This window comes from Pholcus phalangioides, unplaced genomic scaffold, assembly GCF_987345545.1.
Source record: "Pholcus phalangioides strain wild (caught in Gottingen) unplaced genomic scaffold, Ppha-v1.0 ptg000009l_1, whole genome shotgun sequence".
Lineage (NCBI taxonomy): Eukaryota > Metazoa > Arthropoda > Arachnida > Araneae > Pholcidae > Pholcus > Pholcus phalangioides.
The window spans coordinates 39,260,355-39,284,624 of record NW_028301602.1 but is presented as its reverse complement, the minus strand read 5'-3'; the positions used below and the strand labels follow the sequence as shown (position 1 = coordinate 39,284,624).

Below are 24,270 nucleotides of genomic sequence, written 5' to 3'. Positions count from 1 at the left end.
TTATCAGCCACCTCGTTGGGCATTTTGCCTGTTGTGGCGTTGTATTTGTATTTGTATTAAATCGACTGTACAACGCGACAATTATTCTGAAGTAAATGTATATATATTTTTTTCCAAGCCGAACACTACTCAGGTCTATCGCCATGGGCAATTTACTACCTAGTGAGTTGTTCCGAAAGTGTAAATATGTGTACCTAACAGTCTGAGTGCGTATCTAGTGTTGTGTATGATATTTTAGTGCTGCCATCTATATCTCAGAAGTGAAGTGAAATGGCTGAATATTTGTACTGTTTGTAGGACTGTTGCTCTCTGTGGCGAGACTTTTTAACGGGGAGATCGGCTTGCATTTGTTGGGAACCAGAAGTAAATATTAGACAAGGACTATTATTAAAGGAGTAAATATTAGACTCTGCAATTGCATTGAAAATAAGCACATAAAACAAGTTAAAGTCTTTCAAAGCTAGAAAAAAATTATGGAATAAAACGTGGCGTTAAATAATTCGTAAAGATACAGGTTGGGCAAAAAGTCCGTAGAAACTTTAAAAATTCATAGAAACCGGAAAAAGTAATCGAAATAAAAAAACGATTTGCAGGGCTGTCACGGGAAATTTTTTTGACAGAAAAAAACCAAAAACTAGCCGATAGGTGGCGCTGACGTACATAAGTCAAATGAAAGATACGGCAATAACGAACAGAATGTCTCAGAATCGTTTATTACAAGCAGTATGTGTTCCACATGACCACCACCACCACAGGGGATAACACATTGCAGGCGAGTCACGAATCCAACAACGGCAGTGGGCAGCTGGTCCACGTACACGGTTTACAATGGTGAACTGCTTGTAGATTAGGAGCGCAAGTTCTTATAACCTTCTCATTTGCATATTGCCACCGAAGTTGCTCGCACCAGTGCCACCTATCGGCTGTTTTTTTAGTTTTTTTTCCCTGTCAAAAAAAAAATTCCCGTGACTTTAATGCTCAAACCGTTTTTTATTTTCGGTTATTTTTCCGGTTTTTATGAACTTTTCAGTTTCTACGGACTTTTTTCCTATCCTGTATCTAAGTCGCTGCTTTATATCTTTAAAAGTTCGTTTTTGGTATGTTTACGACACATTATGATTATCACTCTTCCAATTCGTTAAAAAAATTTCACAGCATTTGTCCATGTAATACACATTTGAGAAGTTTTAAAAAATAGAGCCTTAATTGAGCATATTTTTATTATTTCAAATTACTTTAATTGAAATAATTAGTCATTATTATTTCGAGAAATCTACCATGTGAAAAAAACAATGGGGGAAAAACAATTTTTCTATTAAAAAACAATAATTATTATTCATGGTCATGGAAGAAAATATTACGGGTAGAAAATCAGGTTAAAATTTAAGTTTTGGAAAGCCAATGAAAATAAAATTTCCTCGAAAAAAAAATTAAAACGCTCATTATATAGACCTCTAAATTCTCAAACCTATTCGTCTCATACAAAACTGTGGAAGAAAATTATTTGAAAAAATATTTTAAACAAATCATTGCACAAACTTAACGTCAGTCAAAAAAATTGGAAAGAAGAAACTTCATTAGTGAGTAAATAATAAAACTCTTTATTTCCTTATTTTTCAATACCATTATAACCAACAAATTTTTTTTAATAATTCGGACTTAATCACTTTCACTCACACACACATATAGCCAGAAGATGATTCTATACGTACATGCACCAATCATCAATAAAATAAACGACATTTAAGACATCTCAAATTGAATAAATATATATCCAATTAGATATTTATACGCGTTCAAATATATCAGTTATTTTGATCACAAAAGTACATGCAGTCGAATCCCGTTTTAACGAATACCGGTATAGTGAAAATCTCGTTTTAACGAACACTTTCCAATCTTCCAGATAAGTTTACATGGGAATAATGCAAAAACCTGGAATTTCGTTATAACGAAGTGATTTTTCCGGTCTCTTGGAGCTCGTTATAACGTGTGATTCCACTGTATTTTCAACACTAAGTATTAAAATCAGCATATTTATTTTGTTCGTATATTTATTTAGATGTTGGTTCGTGTCGAATGACAAATCGTCGAAGAATCTAGGGTATGGAATAAGATAGTTTCCATGCAGCAATGTCAAATATATCAAAGAGGTGATTTTAATAAATGCTTAACTTGCATGTCTTGAAATGTTTACGGGCAGTTTCGTTCTGAAAGAAGTGTCAAACAGGATGGAACGAATACCTTGATTTTCACATACGGATAATTTTCTGAGCTTATAATAATGATAATAAGCATAGTAGCACTGAGAGAGAGAGATCATATCTTTTTTACTGAATCAATGTTTCAGGTAAACAGATCACGTTTTCAGACCGCAGCGCTTCCATCCATAGACTTGAATTTCGAACCCGTTGATACAGGAGTGATAAAGCAATTATCCGGTTTCCCAAACGTCTCCAAGCTCATTTCCATGTTCCGTCGGTGGTATCGCTTGCATGGAAGATATTCAATTAGCGCTTCTCTTATCTAACGGATAATAAAAAGAATACAAATTTACTTTTGCTCATTTTTCATGTCTAATTCAAGTGCACGAAATAACGTTTTGAAATTACACTCATGTCCATAAATTAAGGATAATGCCAGCTCCGGCAAATAAAGGTTCGGAAACAAAACAAACGTTACTTATTCATAAAGCCCATTTATTAAACAAAAGATAAAGAACAAAAACGATGGTGTATGTATGATACCATTCATAAAAACTACGGTTTTTGCTCCCTGGAGCAATTGTAAAAAGTATCTCCTTTACAAAAACTTACTATTACATGGTTGATATGATGGTTAATACATTGTATGTCTCCCATGCGATGAAATACAGTCCGTACAACGCCTAGGCATGCTGAGTATCAAATTATCGATCTGATCTTGGGGAAGATCACTCCACTCAGCAAGCAATGCTCCCCGAAGTTCCGGTACACATGTAGGAGGTGGTTGACGGGCTGCAACTCGTCGGCCAAGCATGTTCCACACATGCTCTATCGGATTCAAGTCAGGTGAGAATGCTGGCCATTCCATACGGGTTATATCTTCAGATTTAAGGCATTCGTTTAAGATGTTTGCTCGGTGAGGACGGCCGTTGTCATCCATAAACACAAATTCTGCGCCCATGGAACCCCTAAACAAACGTACATGTTGTTCCAGAATGATGTCCCGATAAATTTGGGCTTTCATGGTTCCGGTTTGAACATGTAGATCTGTTCTGGGACCCAGTATAATTCCACCCCAAACGAGCAATGCTGCACCACCGTAACGGTGTCGTTCAATGATGTTGTCTTGGTGGTAACGGGTACCTGGCGTTCTCCATATGAAAGTCCGACGTGAATCAGACTGCAAGCTAAACCTGGACTCGTCGGAAAACATCACACAAGCCCACTGTGACGATGTCCACATTGCATGTTCTCTATGCAATATCTTCCAAACGTCTGTACACGGTTTGCCTTGAAACTGTGGTACCCGTGGCAGCAGATAGCTAACGAGACAGGTCGGATGCTGTGCTCCGTCTGCTTCTTTTGGCAGTTACTGCCAAATACCGGTCTTCATTCGGCGTTGTAACTCGGGGGCGACCTGTACTGTAACGTCTACTGACATTTCCGTTATCTTGGAATCGTTGCCAAAGCCTAGAGATGACACTTTGGGCAATTCCAAGTTCCTCGGATACTTCATCTGAGTACGCCCACATTCCAGGCGGCCGATAATTCTACCACGTAAAAAATCATCCACACGCGTCCTCTGTGTCATAACTATTCGCTTATGGCACTGAGCGCCTTGCAGAACTCTTGTGAACAATTTTACTTCTTTGCCACCATTCCTTATATATCCCCCTCTTACACTCTCGTCATTGTGACGTACTATCGGCATCATCTGGTGGCTTCCTGAAATTTGCATATCATTCTTGCAGATGTGTGTGATAATTCTACAGGTGAAATTTTTACTTTAGATTTCGATTTCCGTGTGATTCTGAATTATCCTTAATTTATGGACAGGAGTGTAATATCCAATATACAGTAGAATGAAACATACCGCAACTATACATGCATTAAAATGTTTCAATGCGGCATTTTTGTTACAGCGATCATTCTAATGGGCAGGAAGAAGTAAGAGTGTCTGAAAGGAATAAAAATTCTCGGATAAAGCTAAAATTACCATATCAGCGAAAAGAACAAATTTTAGAATTTGAAAAATGATAATTTTTCAAAATTTTTCAATAACTCTGAAATGATAATTTGCGGGAATTTAAAATTACTATACGGCTGTGTGTGCATATATGCAGGGTGATTCAGAAAAGATGGGAAAAACTTTAAGAGGTGGTAGCGCACACAAAAACAAACAAAAAAAAAATTATTATTTTATTTTTAAATTTATTTTTAAATTTATTTTTTAAATTTATTTTTTTATTTCCGTTTTTTTATTTTCATTTTTTATTTTTTTTTATATTTTTTTTTATTTTATTAATTTTTTTTGTTTTTTTGTTTTTACAACGAATACAAATACAATGCCACAACAGGCAAATTGCCCAACGAGGTGCCCCCCCCCCCCAGACACCTGCGTTCCTCCAATGTAAACATATTCAAGAAATCAAGTTTTTATTCATAGCTCCAGCCTTGTGTTCCAACAAGAGCACGCGTAGCTCTTCTCTGCACTTCCTTCCCTCAAAGGGTATGGTCTCCAAAACCAGTCCAGGACGAACTAAGCCTTGGAAAATCGGAAGAATGACTTTAGGACAACGCGAAGGGACCTTTTTTTTAAGAATCAAACCGAACATTCTATTAACTTTTGTGACCACCGCTGAACAATGTACAGAAAATCTAAGCTGCTCGTCAATAAGAATTCCCAAATCGGTGACCCTAGTCGCATCCGGAATAGTAATACCATTCAACTCGGAAATGACACGCGAGTTGTTCGAACTAAAATGAGCGACCATGCACTAATGAATGCTCTATTCATTAGTGCATGGTACGAATTTGAATATAGTAGTTGTAGTTAGGCTAATGAATGAAGCAGGACCTATAGCCCTACTATAATTACATTCAAGTTCGTCTGGAAGATTTCCCTATCGCTTGGATTCCCGACTACCCCCATTAGTTTCACGTCATCTGCGAATTCGCTAAAAAACAACATCAATTTGAGGAATTCGCACATCTCCTGTACCCACATATACCGTGAGAAATACATTCCAAAACATCTAAATCCGTCGATGTACCTATATTGTAATATGTTGGTTTCCGCCACTTTTTTTAGGATCATTTGATCTCCGTATTGTTTTTGAGATAGGATTTTTTTTTATCACGTAAAACAGTTGCAAAAATCAGACTTCAATACACACGTCGGATCATTTTCATTTATTATCATTGCACGAATAACATTTAGTTCCATGGAATTGTCATTTATTACTCCAATTTTGTTATGATATGCAAATTATAAAAACCACACATTTTGGATTGGGAAGGGGTGCTCTAAATTGACCTTCACTACACTAGGTCCGTGATATCAAAAAAAAAAAAAAAAATTGGGAACACTGCTATACAGCAATACAGCAAAGAAAGGCTCAAATTTTATTAGCGCACGTTTTATCAATTTGGGGCCGTACTCAAATTTTAATTTTTGTGTATTCCTTTGAATCTTAATTTTACAGGGGGCGACGCTATCACATTTAATTTCCTATTTCTTTGTTGGCTTTTCAACAGTTGGATTTTCATTCTTTACGGACACTCTTTGTGAAGCTCCCCGTATACTTATGTATCGTATGTATTACAGTGAACACGACACTTTCCGGCTTGCACCTATTCGTTCCAAATTACCCAGAGAAATGTTTATGAGGAACATGTGCGATTTAGTAGTAGTAGTAAAACATAATGCGATCAGGGAGTCCTTTCAATAACCAGAAACCTCGACATAACCAGAAGTCAAGTCTTAGAAGTCTTAAAGACAGGCGCATATATGATCATTGCGTATTCCGAAGTTCAGTAGAAAAAAAAGGAGTTTCACAAAAAAAAAATTATGCAACTTGCCCTTTTTTTTAATACACATCTTTTGTACTCGAAATTAAAAACTTACAAATTAACATAACTTTTACCTAAATGTCCACGAGCCAAACACGATGCATCTAAAACAACACGTAGTGTTTTAAACGACAGTATTCTGAAAACTCTGATTAACTACTATAAGTTTTTTTCCTCTTAAATTTTAAAATGAATACTCTCGCAACGTTTTGTTTGAGAATAATAAGTCATTATTTTGGGAGAACAATCATTCTCTATGAATAATACGAAGGAACTTCAAAACATTTCCAACTTTGTGAAAAATTCGCTGTCGCGAATACAAACTGGCATAAATTTTAGATTTCGCGAGAGTTCATTATACTAGAAGAATGATAATTTGTTGATTTGTTGTATCTAACTCGAAATCCTCTCTTGACTTTCTGTCGACAATGAGACTCAACTGAAAATATCTTCGAAAGCCTTGAGTTTATATTCGATGCTTCGAAGATATTTTGTACCATTATATATGCACCATATATGCACCATTTCTAAGCAATACGTCGTGCGTATCTTCTGCTGGGGAAGAGACAAAGATATCACACATTTTGATACGACACCTTGACAGAGACTTCGAATTGAAATTCTATTAAAGCATTCACTCACTCACTCACACTCTCTCTCTCTCTCTCTCTCTCTCTCTCTCTCTCTCTCTCTCTCTCTCTCACACACACAATTAAGGATACTATTCCTGTCTCTAAGTCTCACCGTGTCGAGTAAAACCATTCGAAAGTCATCATTTTCGACAAATTTTCCGAATTCCTTCTCCCTTTTAAGAAATGGTACCGTAAAGAGAATTCAAAATGTGCATCTCCCAAGAAAAGTAATCAAATTTACAGATGAAGCGTGATTCGTTCACCTTCTATTATGCGACAGCCGTGTTGCAAGTTATCTGTAATGTACTCCTTTGAAGTGCTTTTGTCTACAGTGGATTGCATAACCCATTAAGTGTCCCCCTCCCGAATATTATTTTAAAAAAACTATCGGAGCTTTTAGAGAAACTAACTCACTTTCGGACGTTAATTTTTAATGTAAAATATATACGTGTATAGAAAACAGGGCGTGTCATTTTTCACTTGAAAACCGTTGATCCAAGAGGTATATACTTTCAATGAGAATAAGTATCGAAATCGCATGTAGTACTCAGATATGTCATTCATGTCGCAAGGGGTTGTATAGTTATTAAAATAAAATAAAATCAACTTTTCATACGTGCACCCTGTCCTCAAAAACCCAATCGGAAACTTGTTGCTCTATCTATCCAGAGGCGAAAAAAAAAGATCCACGTTTCTAAGTACAATATTTGCAGAGATATTTTTGAATTCAAAAATCAAGAAGTTCATAAAAAACAGCATAAACTATTGGTCAAAGCTTCTATCTCTGAGTTATGTTGTTCTTTCAATTTGCTGATTTTTTCAAAAGACACTGCCACGTTAAAACTAAAAAAAAAGCACATCTTTGCGAGTATTAGTAATAAACTTTTCGTAACATACGGGCACACTGTGCTTGAAAACCCAATCAGGAATTTGTTGCCTTTTGTCTCTCCTGATATTCCAATGAAAATATTCCACGTTTCTGAGTGCAATATTCGCTGAGCTATTTTTCAGTTCAAAAATCGGACAAAATTTTGGAAAGAACAGCATAATATGAGCTTGTCGGTTAGTTTAAACTATTTTTCTCCAACTTTCCTCCATTTTTCGAATTAAAATATTTCAGTGAATATTGCACTTAGAAACGTGGAATTATTTTTAATGGCATCAGGAGAGACAAGGCAACAAAACTTTCTGATTGGATTTTTGAGCACAGGGGTATCCGTATAAAAAGTTTATATTTTAGTAACTATACAAAATCTTACAACATGAATGGTATATATGAGTACCGCACATTATTTGGATACATTTTCTAATTGGAAGTATGCCTCTAGGATCATCGGTTCATTAATAAAATGCTATATTATTCGAAGGTGAACTTCCATCATCTTCTCTTCAAGAACCATCTGCCGAAATACGACGTAGTCAGGCTTTGGCAGCTGACGACCAAATCGTGTGCCAATAGTTAGAGAACGCAAACTCGGGCGGCATTTGGGCTACTTTTACCAAAGCTGAAATGAGATCTTTATTCTCTGGAAAATCAGCATCTGTGAATGAATCCACTTCTTTATTCATTTAATTTTTGTCAATAGATCCAATATTAACGTGGAGGCGTGTCTGGATCAATGGATCCAGGTATGTGCAGCTAATGGCACACAACCTTATTCATGTATGAATTTTTTTTGGGTTTTTTTTTTACCAGAATCGAAATGTTATTATCAAGCGGGACAGCTCAACGTCAATAGACTGGCAATCCAGTAACATACTAAAGGCCAGTTTACATGTGCCAAGTAATTTAGCAGTTCAGTCAGTAAGTACTTTAAAATGTATGCAGACGCTGAGGGCCGTTCAGGTGTAAAGTAGACAAGTGAATAGAATCCGGTTTATTATTATTTTTTGATTATGTGGGATGGCTCTAGATGCATACAGTAGTGAGTATGAGCATTACAGATAATTCGATAATTCCAGATTTACATAATTTCAACTTATGTTAGAAAAGTCTTTAGTTTTTGACGACTTATCAACTTAACGCGTGTAAACGGCCGTCAGTTGGCCACTATCATATGGCCCTCAAATTCAGCCTTCGCCATCCATGAACAACTAATGATCCGTGAAAAAAAATTGGTGGTCCGTCGAGGAATTTGTTTTATCATTTTCCAATTTTAAAATTTACACCTTTTTCTCACATTTTGATTCACCTTTCATCGACCCTAGTACACGATTGACTGAAAAATTAAATGAGATCATTTAATGTGTATAAAATGGGACTTATATGATCATTTCATCGATGTGTGTATCTTTTTTTTCCAAAAGAAAATTAATCATAGTAGTCCAGAGGATTTTAATTAGTGAGTTTGGCTGTAAACGGGATTCAAAATTATGAGGTCCGAAAGGTTGGCGACCGCTGCTCTAGCCAACCGTATCATAATTTAATAAAATAAAATATCATAATATCCATTAAAAAACATTCCTGGGATTAATTGCAAAGGTTTGTTTTACACACGCAAACAATACACCAACGCGTTCTATAGCTACTCAAAGAAACACATTCGTAGTATTTTGGGCAGTATAAAGTACGAATCTCCATCAGTGTTTTGAGCAGCTCAAAACATCTTTGTTTCATTGCTTAGCAGTCGCAAGACTTAATATGCAATTGGATAAATGTGCGCAATGGTTTTTCCACTCTTACTGTGTACAGTAATAAATATATTCATAACTACTCACATATGCGATTAAATTTACTTTATGTAATAAAATTTTGTGACGAGTTTCTAATAAGGGAAAGTGCTCCAATTTAATTTGTTGACATTATAACGCTGTTGTTTCAAAACGCATTCAAGTTCCTTTTTGAACCGAAAAGAATATTTTAATTTGTATAAAGCATACCTTGATAATTTGATTTGCTCAAGAGCTTTTATTGAATACTCATAAAATATGTTATAGAATAATTAATGAAATTTAATGCGTCTGTATATATGCATCAATTCACTTGGTTCTTTTCAACAATCTTGGCGTGAAAAATTAAATTACCTGTTAATTAGTTAATTATCTAAATACGGTTGATAACTTTATGAATTGGTTTTATTTGATTACTCAGATAATTGAACTGGATATTGTAACGATAGTTTTTCTAAGTAGTCTAAATATACCTCCGAGTATATTAAAATATTTTTTCTCACAAATACCACGAAGTTTTGGCCTGTGAGAGAGAGAATTTCATTACTCTCTGAAAAGTGTTTTAGTAATCTAAATATTTATTACGTTTATAGAATGGGTTCGTGGGAAATTATCAGTGAAATTTTAACTGTAATTTTTCAAATTTTCTCAAATTATCTTTTGAGGTACCTTTTCATTATATGGTATTAATGTCTACTAATTAGATTTAATAATCAGACATTAACACATTAATGAGTAATAGAACAATGACTAATGACAAATGACTTTTATTTTGAAATTTTGAAAAGCACTTGGAATTTAGATCCAAGTAGATAGCATGTCAATCTCCAGATTGATAGATTTCTTTCGAATTCCGATAACAAGCATAAAAGAGTAGGCAATCGAAATCACTCCAAATTGCAATTTTCGATCTAATTTACGGTAGATCGTAAATATCAGAGAAACTAGTATGCCTTGATACGTACCTTTTGATGAAGTATTGCAAAAGTACGGCCTGACTGAAACTCTATGAGATTGTGGAAGTACTCTTGTGTAGGCAATAAGTATCTTGTAGAGTGGTAAATAATGCTGTTGTAATTCGAGAGTTTGTGTTCTGCAGTGTATTACATAGCACGGTAACTTAGGTGACAGGGACCTAAACTTAGACGGGTTTCTCAAACAAAGGTGACTAAATGCCTTGGTGTGACTTGCGCAGTCCCCGTTTGAAAGACCCGTCTTAGTAACCAGTCTACTTTTTGAGTTGCCCAGGAACTATTTGGATTAGGTAATAAATGTTTTGCAAACCTCGGCAATATTTTCTGAAAATCGATTATATTTGGTGATAGAATCAGTTAGATAGCTTTTGTCTCATTGATAGCTTGCTACGCTACCTCTGACAATTATTGGACAAAATTCCAGCAATTCGGTGTGTACCCTTCGTATGCATAAAATGATCATGTGCGATGCGATAAAGATTAGATTTAATTTAATGTTTGAAAATTTTTGAGAGTTCAAAATTTACGAATTGTACCTATACTTAAATAGTAAAATTAATTTGCTTAAGGATATTAGAACAAAATATCATAATTCATGCTTTGAAATTTTTGAAACATGAAAATTTCGAAGAACATTGCTAACAACTGTAAATGAAAATATACAATGAATTTGCTCACCTGCGAATTAAGAAAGAAGTATACGATGGGATTACATATTACGCTGGCTTTAGCAAAAATTGCCGGGCACGCCGACGCTACCGGACCTACGAATTCAGAAAACCCCAGAGCCACCATTAAAGATACTGTCGCGTATGGTGTCCACGCAGTGACTGTACACACTACCATAGCCCAGGCCATGATGGTCACTTTATACTCCGCTTTGGCTGTTGAACTTTTACCGTTTAGCTTCGGCGCCTGTTTGTAAGAAGAGAAAAATAATTAATCAAAAGTGAATATGAGAGAGAAGAGAACATAAATGAAATTCGTGGACAAAAATATTGTTAGGAGGATAAAATAAAGTGTTTGAAATCGTCTTAAAGACATGTACACTGCAGGGGCTGGACATATCTATTGCTCAAAATGCCCAGGGCAAATACAAATTCTGGCCGGGTACGTATTCTTTTTCCGACCACATTCCCGACGCAGGCATAAATTGAGAAAAAAAAAAAGTAAACAAAACCGTTTGTTCATTTTTTTTTCGTTTCTTTGATTTTAAGATTAAACTCCTGAGCACCTTGTATATGTCAGAATTAAATTACATTGCTTTAAATTATGTTGCCTTCAACGTTGATGAATGAGTTCTATCGAATTCTATCAACACCATAAGACCCCCGCACGAAGTTTGTGACGTCAGTAAAGAAGACCATTTCTGCTATTGCCATTGGATATATGGCAAAAAAGGTAAAGATATCGCATGCGTTGTCTTGCTATAGCAAATGGCAATGGGTGAAATGGCCTTCTTCAGTGACGTCACGAGCTCCGTACGGAGGGAGGACTTGTTCTATAGGTGGTGTTGATTATATTCGCTTTCTCTTACCATTATAAAAAATTTTATATAAGAGAATATGGCGCATAAATATCGTTTGAAATAGAAAAATGTTGCGATGGAGAAGCTTCCGCCATCTATTGAACTAAAATAAAAGTGCTATAATTCTCAAATAAAATGGTTATTTGTTTTAAACCACTGTGCAGCATGAAAAGGAATAATATGTGGTGAGAAATTATAATTGTTTTATTTAATGATGCATGCACATGTTAATTTCATGCGCCAAAATATGCCGGGTTAAATATGCTGATTAGCAGAAATGTTCACTTAATTGCAACGGTCGTGGTGACATTTTTTCGATTCCAACAGCATTAGCGGTTTGACTAATTTCGCATTTCCAACTGGCAACCACATTCCTTTTTTTGTGGGATATATTTATTTCTTTCAAGATTTCGATTTAAAAAAATGCATATACCCTTTTTCGATATTTTTTATGAAAATAAATCTATTCGTTTTTGAATTTTTCCTAAGTACTTCCAATGATAATATTTTTCTGGCATGTTGATTCGGGCATCTATTATTTAAAGTGTAATATAACCAACCGGCAAATACATTTTCGTCCAAGCCTGGTACAGGACGTTCCAGAAAGGCGTTCATGCTCTCAAGCTTTTTAAACACCATTTTACTCGATTTTATCATTGATAAAAATCTTTATGATGCAGAAATTCTCTTTTTCTTTTCTTCTCAATCATAGCTCGTTTAATGGGCAGGCCTGGAATATGCTGGTTTATGAAATTAGGATCAACTTTTGCTAATAGATGGTACCACCGTATAGTCTTTCGAAAACATTGGTAAAACCACATCACGTTGTATTCAAAGTGGTCTCCGTGTCTAGTTATGCAATGACAAAAGTGAAGAGCGAAGTTTAAAGCCACGTTCCTGCAATATCTCTGTTGCTTCACAGATGAACTATTCAAAGCTGATACAGCGTTTGAAGACTCTTGCTGTAAACAATGACCTACAAATGGCCCCACATTAAGAAGTCGTGAAATAAAAAACATAAAATCCACCCGTAAAAGTTGTAATTAATTCTACAAACGGGTGTATATAAAATTCCAGGCCTGTCCATTTTAAATGCATCTTCTCTGTTTCATCTATCTGTCTATCACTGCTTTCAAGTTATGTCATTTCAAAGTTGGAGAGTCCTTTCTGAAACATCCCCAACGATTTTCTCAGTTGTGTTATCCTTTATCCGGTATTATCATAATTATTATTGTTTTTTCAACCAATGACGAGAATGCTTAATTAGCATTGCAAACTATGATGGACGCACTTGAGACCTTGAATAAAATGTATTTCCGTTTTAGTGGGGAGAATTTTGGCATTGAAAATGGGTGAGGAAATTAGACTAGACTGGAGAAATCGCGAGACACCCAGGACTAGACTAGACTGTAAGAAGGATGACAAAACTTCTACAAGCCACGCGTGACTAAATCATAAGTCTGCCTCTAGCCGTGAAAGAAGGTTAAATCGAAATCCACTTTTTCGGTTAAAACCCTGCTTAGTGTGAAGAAACGAGACCCTTTTTTCCTGGACAAAGCTATATTTTGTTCGGGAAAATAATTGCAAAAATAATTGACGATGGGGGAATTCTCAACCAATAAGAAAGAAAAACTTCAGATCCAATATCATCATAAATGAATATTTATCGCTTTGTAAATAGATATGAGTGCACTTATAGCTTGGGCATTCTAAAGTTTTCTGGTAATTTCCATTAATGAGTGTTAGAAACACGAAACTTCAAATTAGTCGAGAAAAATTTATGCCTCCTTCTTCCTCTCCATGTCTTTGTCCTCCGTTTCAAGTGAATTGAAACAAATGAGTTCGTTTTACGTTCGAGAATAATGCTAATGGCGGCAGTTGGGGAAGTTATATTCGTAAATCTTCACTTACTTTCTTGACGATGAATACAATTTTGACGTAGCAGGTGGCCATTATGCTCACTGGCAAGAAATATCCTAGGAAAAATATGTAAACGATGTAGGACGTGTGGTTGAAATCGATCGCTCTCCATTGTACGGAACAAGCGATTCCGGGTTGCTCGATAACGTACTCGTTCCAGCCAATAAGTGGAGGTATGGCTTGTATGAACGAATATAGCCAGATGAGTAGTAGTACTAAGGCTGTAGAAAATGGAGTAAGCTTCGCACTGCTATGGCATGGCCTAGAAATGATTATGTAACGCTCTATAGCAACTGCTGTCAGGGTGCCGATTGATGTCATACCTGAAACGATAAAAATTTAGACATAAATATGGTGTTGGTAGATATACGGGGTATCTCCATGAAGAACATCTGAAATGAATGAAATGGTAGATTCTCTGAAATAATATCAGCAATATAAGCTGTAATATACTAATACTATCAGTATTTAGTAGCGTTAGTTTCACTTTCGTAAAATCATAACTGATTAAATTGAAAACTCAAAATTTGTCTTCCACCTCCTGATAAGAAAATTCTCAATTTTGGAAATTTGCGCAACATCTCTTTATTATAAATTAATGAAAAAAACTAAATTAATGAAGTCTGACTGAGGCGTACGCAGAATAGAATTTTGGATGGGTCGTAAGGAATCTCTCTCCGAGAAATTTCGGGTCTTGGAGCGGGAGGAGCGCGAGCACACTGTAGACCCCTTTTCGTAAGCCTCTGAAGTCTAAAATAGAGGTGGTCGTAGGAAATATAAAAAATTAATAATTTCAATTTTCAATGCCTTGGTGAATTTTTTTACAAAATGGTGTGGAGAGAATATTGGTACACACAACGATGAAACGCGCAAATTTATTTGAATGAATTTTAATTATAATTTTACGGGGTCGACACTATTGCAGCTAAATTTCCCTTTCTTTGGAACTCATTTTTCGAAATTTTACTTTAAAATTATTACCTCAATTCAGAATCAGCAGTAGAATTTTCATTAGTTTCTGACAGAGGCGTACGCAGAGGGGTGCACAGGGGGGACTGTCCCCTTTTTCTAATCGGATGATTTTTTTTTTAACACCCTGTATTTGAATGCCTTAACAATTATAGGAAATTACATAGAGTAATTCCCTACATTTGATATCTTAAGCGACTGAACTACCATTAAATGAATAACTTCTACACAATGAATCACGCGATGATTTATTTTCCCCTTTTCAGATATTAAATTCAAGTATTTATGTGATTCATAACCTATGTACTTAAAAATATTATAGGGTTTGGTGAACAATGTATATATATATATATGGCCTGATGAATGTATATAACAGGAAAATTTCTTCGAAACAATTGAATAGTGTATACGTATGGATGTGCTGAGCTGACAACAAACATCGTCGATTTTTTAAAGGTTATTTCAGTTTGAAATAAATCTACATAAGTAATTTAAACTCGTCCTTTTATTTCCACTTTAAAGAATCGATTCACGGGAGGAAGGGGATCACAAGTGATTACCGATTTTATTGGACGGTAAATGATAGTTTATAGACTTCTGTCACGTAAGAGGCAATTTCAGATATTCTGCCGGTGCTGAAGTATATTTACTCGAGCGCTATATATAAAGCTCGATAAAAAAGATCTGTTGTACTATAATGATGTTATACATGAAAGAAAAATCAGTAACCCCGACATTGTTAGTGTATAGTAAAATAAATTGTTCTTGATTATATATTATTGAAAAAAAAAGGAGTATAGACTAATAATTGTAGAAAAATTTCACTTCATTTAGATTGAATCAATGTATTAAAGAGCACAAGATATCAAAATGTGCATTTAACGTATAGTATGCCACCAAAAAATAGAAGATATATAATTGTTTTTTGTTGTTTTTTTTGAAATCGTGAATGCTAACGAGGGTAAATGCTACGACCCAATAACGAGGGTCCTCGCTGAGGGTAGACTCGGCTGATAGCCTCTGCATCATATCTATTCCAATTCAGAAATATTAGTGCACCAAGCAAATGACTTTAATATGGTTGGTATAGAATGTAATTTAAATTTTCTGGCGGCCTTTTTGGGTTAGAAAAATACAATAGATCCAGCGAAATGAAGTTATCCGAAGATGTTGTCACTCTCCGCTATCCATACAAAGGTTTCTAACAGCTGACTGATGCGAAGATATATTTTGGAAAGAGAGAAAATTCAACTACCAGTGCAGGGAATCGAACCCATTTATTTCCAAAAAATATATCTTCACACCAGCCAGCTGTTAGAAACCTTGAATGTATAGCAGAAAGTGACATCATCTTCGGATAAGTCGCCATCTGGTGGCATTGTGAGCAATATCGAGCTTTGGCCTGAGTTATGTCCGACCGTCCATGTACGATCCCGTTCAGTGCACACGAGCTCCAAGGAAAGATTGAGATATTCGTTGCCTCTGTATTCTAGTGCATTCACCCGGAAAGCGAAAGGACATGGGTTCAATTCCCCGAGGGCAGTTGAATTTTCTCTCTTCCCAAAACATATCTTAGCATCAGCCAGCTGTTAGAAACCTTTGTAAAATCAAGTTAGACGGGGGGGGGGGGGGGGCATGCCCTCACCAAGTATAATAATCATAAATTATAAAAAATAAGAAGTATGAAGGTATTATGTAATGATGAAGGTGAGTAATATTGAAAATATTGCAAAAAAATAAATTTTTTTAACAATAGTTTATACATTTGATTAATGTTCAAAATTATTTTATTAATGCTTAATTAATTTATTAATTTTGTCTAGCGTTTATGTAAGTCTTTTTAATGTTTCCGTTCAAGTGGTATTTTTTTATTTTATTCCTTAATTATCATGTAAATTTCCAATCATCCGTAGAAGTATCATAGCCTGTGGATGTAAATATGTTTTACAAAAATTAATGTTAAATCTCTCTGTATGTGTGACTATGAAATTTGATATACACCACTATCTATAATATCATCATGATGAATATTTACATGTGAAACACTAGGTTCACACTAATATGGAGAAATTGTGAAAAATATGGAATGTGTGTGAGTCATTTGCGCATTATAATATCTTAGCATCATTCATCATCATCATCATTCATTTTTAGGGCTATCGACCGTAAAATATTTAGATCTGGCAAATCTGAGTCGTGTACAGGGGATATGGAGCAATTTTCCCCTCAAATGTTAGAGTTTTGTTCAGCTGATGCTCACACACACACTTATGTTTATTAATTTTATGATTATATACTTAATTACGGTATTTTTTTGTCAACACTCCTCGGATTCTACGTTTAAAAGCATTTTAATTTTTTAATGCGAACTATATGCGGCTAAATCTTATCTGCGGCTTTTTCTTTGACTAGTCGAATTAAAAATCAATGTTGAAATTTGCATGCAGAAAATAACGTTTTTCAAAGATTTATAAATGACGAATATAAAAGAAGAATCGGCGTATTTTTTTCTGTCAAAACATGACAATCAAAACGTTCGGTTTTTCAAGTGGTTAAAATTTTATTATTGAATAATTAAATTTTCACAACCGGACTATAAGATGATGCTTTCTCTCAGAGTATCGAATTTTTCATATGCGGATTATACGCAGAAAATCAAAGAACAGTGTTTAAAATTATTGATCTATATATGATAACATTTAGTTTTATACCATCATTTTGTACGGTCTAGCACTGCTAACTACGCAATTATGTACGTCAAAATATTATGTCAAATATTTACAGAATTAAATGTGAGAAAGTGTTGCATTTTTCGACATTTTTATGACATTTCTGTCAGCATAGTTATAACTTAATGTTAGACTAGTAAATTCAGGTATTAGCACTTACAAAAGGGGTATTTCTTTCCTCACGACGTTTGTAAAAATTTTCTTTGAGCACTTCTTGTCAACAATAAATCATCTGTCAGACTAATGATGCTAGCGAAACGCAATCACATTACGTTTTAGGCAATTTCTTGATTAAATTCTTACAAATGTATTCATCAACGATAAATGCATACACCACTTAGAATTAACTTATTATAATGAAAAAAAGAAGCCTCTTTTCATTAATAAATTTTTATGCGTTGGAAAGAATAAAAACAACTGCCACGGAATAAAAATCGTAGCTTTGCACGTCATTGATCTCCCAAGGAAATGTTTTTGTTGCTCCAATATGCAGACTAGTATACTCGTATATACACATATATATTTATATATATATATATATAAACTATTTAATATCCAGAAAGAGAATAAAATGAAATCGATGGCAGCAGATGTCCTTGATCTTCCAACAAATTTTCGCACTTTCGAAAGTTTCTAAAGATTCAGTTCAACTTCACTCGATTTTTATGATATCATTATTCCAAAATATGTTCCTAATGATTTTTCCAATCATTCTGGGAAGAAGTGTGATAATGAACAGAGTTTCGACCGAGAGAATAAAAGGGTACTTCCCACGATTAAAAGGAAAGTGTTGAAATATCTGCATTAATAAAGAAAATCGCAAGTGTGCTTAATGCTCAAGCGAAATCATTATCCAAGCAAAAAGATTTTTTATATTGATCTCAGCTCAAGCTATATATTTATTGATATACTAGTATATGTGAGTACCGTGTATGCGCGTGCGTGAACGAACTGACCTACAAAAGATAAATTAATATTTCTATGGTCCTTTTTTTTTATAATAGTTGACGTTTTAAAGCGAAAGCGTCTAAAAGTAAAGTTTATTGTAGTATTAAAACACATCATTCGCATATCACAAAAAACAGTATCCTTCAAAGAAGAAATTTTTATACATATTTTATTTATTTATATGCAACACTAGAAGACATGAATGCATTTACACCGGGCATAAAAGAATACTCACAAAGCAAATGTAGATATAGATTAGAAATAATATTGATATAATTTATAATACAAGCTTCTTCCGAAATTCTGCTGTAAATAACGTGTTGAAATGATTGTTTAAGACAAATATGAAGCAATGTATGCAGATATCCTCATTATCAATAGGCGGTATATATTGGGGTACATATTTCGCTAGTAATATATTCATGCAATGTTTATAAATTGGAATATAAGATTTTATAGTTTGTACTAATATCACCATAACCCTGTAATTGGGAATTTATATTGAAATATAAAAAGCTGGATTGATTTGCGCCAGTATTTTTCTGCAAGTGAATTCAAGGAAAGTATAGCTGTAAGCTAAATATAGTTCATAAAATAAATGCCGAATGGTAGTAATGACGCAAATATTGGAAAGTATACAATACTGCATGCATAAACTTATGTGGAAATTATTTGTGTAAAAGAAGACGACTTTTTTTATGATTGTCGGTGTTTCCAGATATCTGGCATATAAATGTTTCATGTATGTTTTAATTTGATGCAAGAATGTAAACCCCAGAGTCACTAAATTTCTGCTCGCGAAATGTTAATGGTCCTTCCTGCGGTTTTTTTTTCTCAAAACAGAAACCTTCGAGGAATCCCGTATGGTGAATCATATTCGCCATACGGGAAGGATGGATCTTAACTCCACCAGGCCGGAGTTAAGAATCTCATACACACAAAGGATGTATGAATTCGGGTAAATAAAAGCAGCCAAACAGAAATTTATAATTATGAAAAAGTGCGAAGACTAAAATGTAGAAATTAAAGAACGCAAAAACCTGCTAAAATTGAATTAACAAGTGAAAGTGAAAAAAAAACCCACGATGATACTAAAATTAATTTTTAAATCAAGTAAAACCACGCTAAAATAAATTTGGAAAAAAAACCCAACAATAACTATTAAAATATAATAGTAGTCAATGAAAAAGCATTGTAATTCGAGATAAAACGTTTAAAAAGTGTTTCTAAGTTTATAGTGAAGTGGAAAGCGGGTTGGAAAACGCTTGAATTAAAGGTTTACGTCATTCCCCGTATATATAATACAATACAGTATTTCACGTTAAAAATAATCTAAATATATGGTATATATATTACGGTACATTTTTTTAATCCGATGATTATACATAATCTCCGCTTATTTGGTATAATCTCTTATCACTTCTGTAAATTTGATAAGCATTTCATTTCTCATATCAAAGAAAATTAAATTCTCAATTAATGTAATTTCACCATTTTTTAAGCAGTTCAGCAAGAAATTTTTCAGTCACCATGAATTTCGCTTGGGTTCGCTGATGAAATGCTACGAAAGTCAAGGTTGCCATGCATACACATAGGCCAATCATGTTACGTAGATATGAATAAAAGATTTGATTATATATATAAAACTGATTAACTAGAATCTTCAGATGAAGCGCTGGAAACAGATTGTTTCAACACACAATTATAAAACTAAACAGCATACGTCTTTTGCAATAATTTTGACGTATATAACAAATTCCAATTTGAAAATTATAAGAAAAAATTTAGAAAAATATTCGGTCTCAAAGTGCACTGCAGAGAAGTCTTATACAGACCGGCATTGCGATTAAATATAATTGATCCGTATCTGCAAATAACTTCGAAAATTCGATCAGTAGAGTCTGTATATAATAACTTATGCAAATGTTCTGTGTCAATTCCCAACCATCTCGATTGACCTTTCCAATTCTCGCTTACTTGAAAACTGCCGCCCATCTGTGTATACAGGTATATCCCGTGCTGGGGTTCCCACAGGTTTTCTATTGGATTAAGGTCTGGATTATTTATATATATAGCACTCTGGCTACGCATAAATAACGCGTACGTGATTGATCTAGAACCATTTCTTTTTTGTAGAGGCAGACCTGTAAATAGATGCATTGTCTTGGTGGAGGCAGAATGTTTTTGATTTTTTTTTATAATTGACGTTGTAGTTATTTTAAGAATTTCATAATTATTGCAAAGGTAAATTAGTTTGAAAACTGTATATAAATTTTTTTTGACTTTGCTTCCGTTAAATTTTTATGAAAAAAAAATATGTTTCCTATATTCAAAGGTGCACTTTAGTGTCTGAGATTTAATGTGTTTCAGTTTTATTGCCGTTTGCTATGCGTTGGACAGCTTTCGTCTGAGAACAAACCTAGAACTTAGAAAACTCCATTCCCGGAACGTTTTAAGATTTGTAATTTGAAAATCCCATTTGTAACCCGTTTCGTAATGAGAACAATACGGTTAAGTGTCATCTCGGGAAGCAGAGCAGATAAGAGCAGTTTTCTGCAGCAAACGATGATTCGTTCTGTGTTAAGTTTTCGAACAATTTTCGAAGTCTTGAATCCTCGCTTATTGAAATTCGGGATATGAGCAAACGCTCAAGTTGTCGTGAACGAATGATTTTTGAAATGGTGCCGTCAGACTAAATGACATAAAATTGTCTTTTTTTCCCTCTCTTATTCTCAATATATGGTCATGGCCATTATGGGCGTCTTTTCTCGATAAGATGGGATGGAGCATATGAGAATCGACGAATAAAAGACGAAAACTCTTTCATAACAGCATATAATCTGTCTAGGATAGATATATTTATGAGTTCTATTCTATACTCTTTTTGACTTATACTTCCCATGCGTATGATCGAATTTATTTGCTGATAAGAGAGCTCGCATTTCATAAATTTTCTCTACATTTTTTAGTGGTAGATATGTCTATTCTATAGTTCACTTATATATTATGATCATTAATAGTTCACTGAACAACTTTAGAGTTTTAGGTAATGATTTTTAATCATCTGCGATTCCAAAAAAAACTATCTTTTGTAGTTTTAAAAGGTGTACGCGAATATACAATATTCAACCAATTATAATTAATTTTTTTATTATTTTTAGACCCGTTACATTCACCAAAACGACCAAGTGATTTTTAATCAATTTTCAGAGGTAGTTATATAGCTCGAATCAATCGTTGAAAAACATATATATTATTATACCCATTCAGAATATTTACTTTTCAGGAATCACTTGGTACACTGCTTCCCAAAAATAGACCATGAGGTGTAAATATTAAGAATATTCTGGAGCTGACACGTATAAGAAAAAGTGATTCATGTACTAATATATCAAATTATGTTTTTAATCGCACTTCGGTAGTTAAAATCTGTGCGAACCAGGTCTCATATGGTGTTAATAAAATTGTCAAATTGTTTGGGAGCATTTATTTTGGACTAGGGTTGATTTGTGAGCTCATTCGGATTTTTTCCACGTAATTATGGTGTCGGGATCACGAAAGTAAAAAATTCATCTCATGGATTTCATCAGTTTTTTTCCACCCCACTTTGGGATCATTCAGTCATTTTGTATTAGTGGAAAAAACTTCAGATATGCAGGACAAGTTCCCAAAATGTTTAAAACACGGAACTCCGGAGACATCTCCCATGTCATTTTAAAGCTTAAATAACTAATACACTGCATTATTCCAACACAACTGATTTGCAGCTACATGTTGTTATTTTAGCATGTGTAGATGAAAACCATACTCAGACACTGACATCGAAAAATTCTCGAGAAGCCATTTTTGGTTTAGAAATAAAATCTTGAAAAGTTGGTGCATTTTTATTATCTCGTGGGTGCTTTTGTTTTCCCACCTTATGTTAGCGGGCGGCATTATATTGCTATTTTCATGCAAGTGATTCTTTTGTAATTGATGATTTAGATTACAGTTTAATTTGAATGGGTGTTTCGTAGTTTTTCCAGTTGAATTTGAATAAACTAAGACAATTCAATTTTCAACTTATTTTTTTTCTAATATGTCGTCATATTTTGCAGTCCTCAATTCAGGACACTTGTCGTACAATGTTATACTTCCCGTTGATGCATTTGGAAAATCTCTTAATTGGTGCAATTTCAACGAAATATCCCAATATCGAAATGAAATTCAAAGATCCTCAACTAAGTGGGTTAACATCTGATTAAGTAGTTACCGCAGAAGAGGAAATTTCTATATGCACGAGTTATGTGCGGCAAAATTCATAGGTCAAAATATAATTCTCTTAAACAATTAAATTTATTATAACCCCTCCCCCCTAAATTCCAAAACCAATCGAATCTCGAACCTCGAAACCTCATTTAGAAAGTAGTGTATGTCAATAGTGTCTGTAATCTGAGAGCTTATATTACTATATTAACTCTTTCGGTAGAGAACTCATTTTAAATACTTCTTGAACATTATTTTCGCGTACATGTACAATGAATGTCGGAAAAATGGCATGGCAAACCGTAATCAATAAGCACGCATGTATTTGTTGTTGTATGCATAATATATTAATATCCCAAATACTACACGTTTAATCTTTTGATTCTCTCCAGCGTTATCTCATAAATCAATTGTGGTTGTTGTCGCTTGAAGTTTTGCCAGATTTTTCATTCCATAGCGACAGAATTTTTAAACTAAGACAACTATTAGGGTGTGTTTGGTGAAAGCAACCACCTTTCTGAAAGTTCGATCGATGATACATCATCTTCTAGGAAACATTAGAAGAAGAAAAAAATTACTTCTACAGATTTTCCTGAAATTTACTCAAAAAATCATCAGTTTCTATTAAATAGATTCTTGATTGATTTCCTCTGGTGAAACCGTTTTAACGAACCATTACGAAGAAGATTGAACATGTCTTTCTTTTCTCTCTACTTCCTTTCGCTTCATTAAAAACGATCGATATTAATGGTTTGACCAAGTTCGTTGGAGGAAAGAAAAAATGTTGTTCCAACATTATTGTCGGGATTATGATGTTCAAGCTAGACATGATGTCTCATCATTTTATTTCATGGGGTTTTTTTTTCTTTCCCTTTAAACACCACTTTTTATCTTTAAAGGCTATCGAAAACCAAGAGAGAGAAGACTATAAGTTAAAGAGAAATCTCTCCCATTACAGTAATGCACTTCCAGCGATAAAACTTAAGGAAACTGCCGTGGAGACCATGAATAGTTGGAATACCTAAAACAAATGCGATAAAAAATAATTAACACCTGAAGAAAGTTAATATTAGGAGTTTAAATTCGAGGAAATGCGATTATAATAAATTTACAAAAAATATTCTATTATATAGTAGTATATCAGTAGTATAGGAATATGCGTGTAGTATAAATGATAAAAAATAGATAGAATATTTATCTTCCTATTGTTTTCTATTATTATTATTCTCGGTTTCAAGGAAAAACATTTATTACTGTACAAGATAGAAAAAAAATGTTCTTGAAAACAGATGGCGATATCTAGAAAGATTAGTGATCTCAACTGTGGCAGTTATAATGTGGATCACGGAAATTTTAAAAACCGCTTAAAGGTTTAATCTTGGAGTGATTCACCATAAAAAATAACTAACAGATTCAAAATGCACAATCCATGGATAATTAATTTTGCGCTGATTCGAATTTATCTCATTTCAAACGGATTTTTTTCAAAACCTACTGATTTTGGGTCCCAATTATAAGCCAATTAATAAAAGTTATATTCCATAAGAAAAATAGGTGATCAAATGCCATTAAGTTAATCATTAATAAGTTTAATCATTA

The 24,270-nt window shown here is 34.1% G+C and overlaps 1 protein-coding gene across 1 annotated transcript in view; it reads right to left on the bottom strand.

The window, feature by feature from the left end:
* Positions 1 to 1,579: 1,579 nt before the first annotated feature.
* The window catches only part of LOC149083045 (rhodopsin-like), a 65,020-nt gene continuing 42,329 nt past the window's right edge, over positions 1,580 to 24,270 (bottom strand). Inside the window, exons 2-4 of the mRNA XM_089236911.1 lie at positions 13,772 to 14,103; positions 11,011 to 11,247; positions 1,580 to 2,526 (exon numbers count right to left, since the gene is read on the bottom strand). Coding sequence (XP_089093037.1) covers positions 2,368 to 2,526; positions 11,011 to 11,247; positions 13,772 to 14,103 — 728 coding nt within the window. The 3' untranslated portion in view covers positions 1,580 to 2,367. The remainder of the gene's footprint in view (positions 2,527 to 11,010; positions 11,248 to 13,771; positions 14,104 to 24,270) is intronic.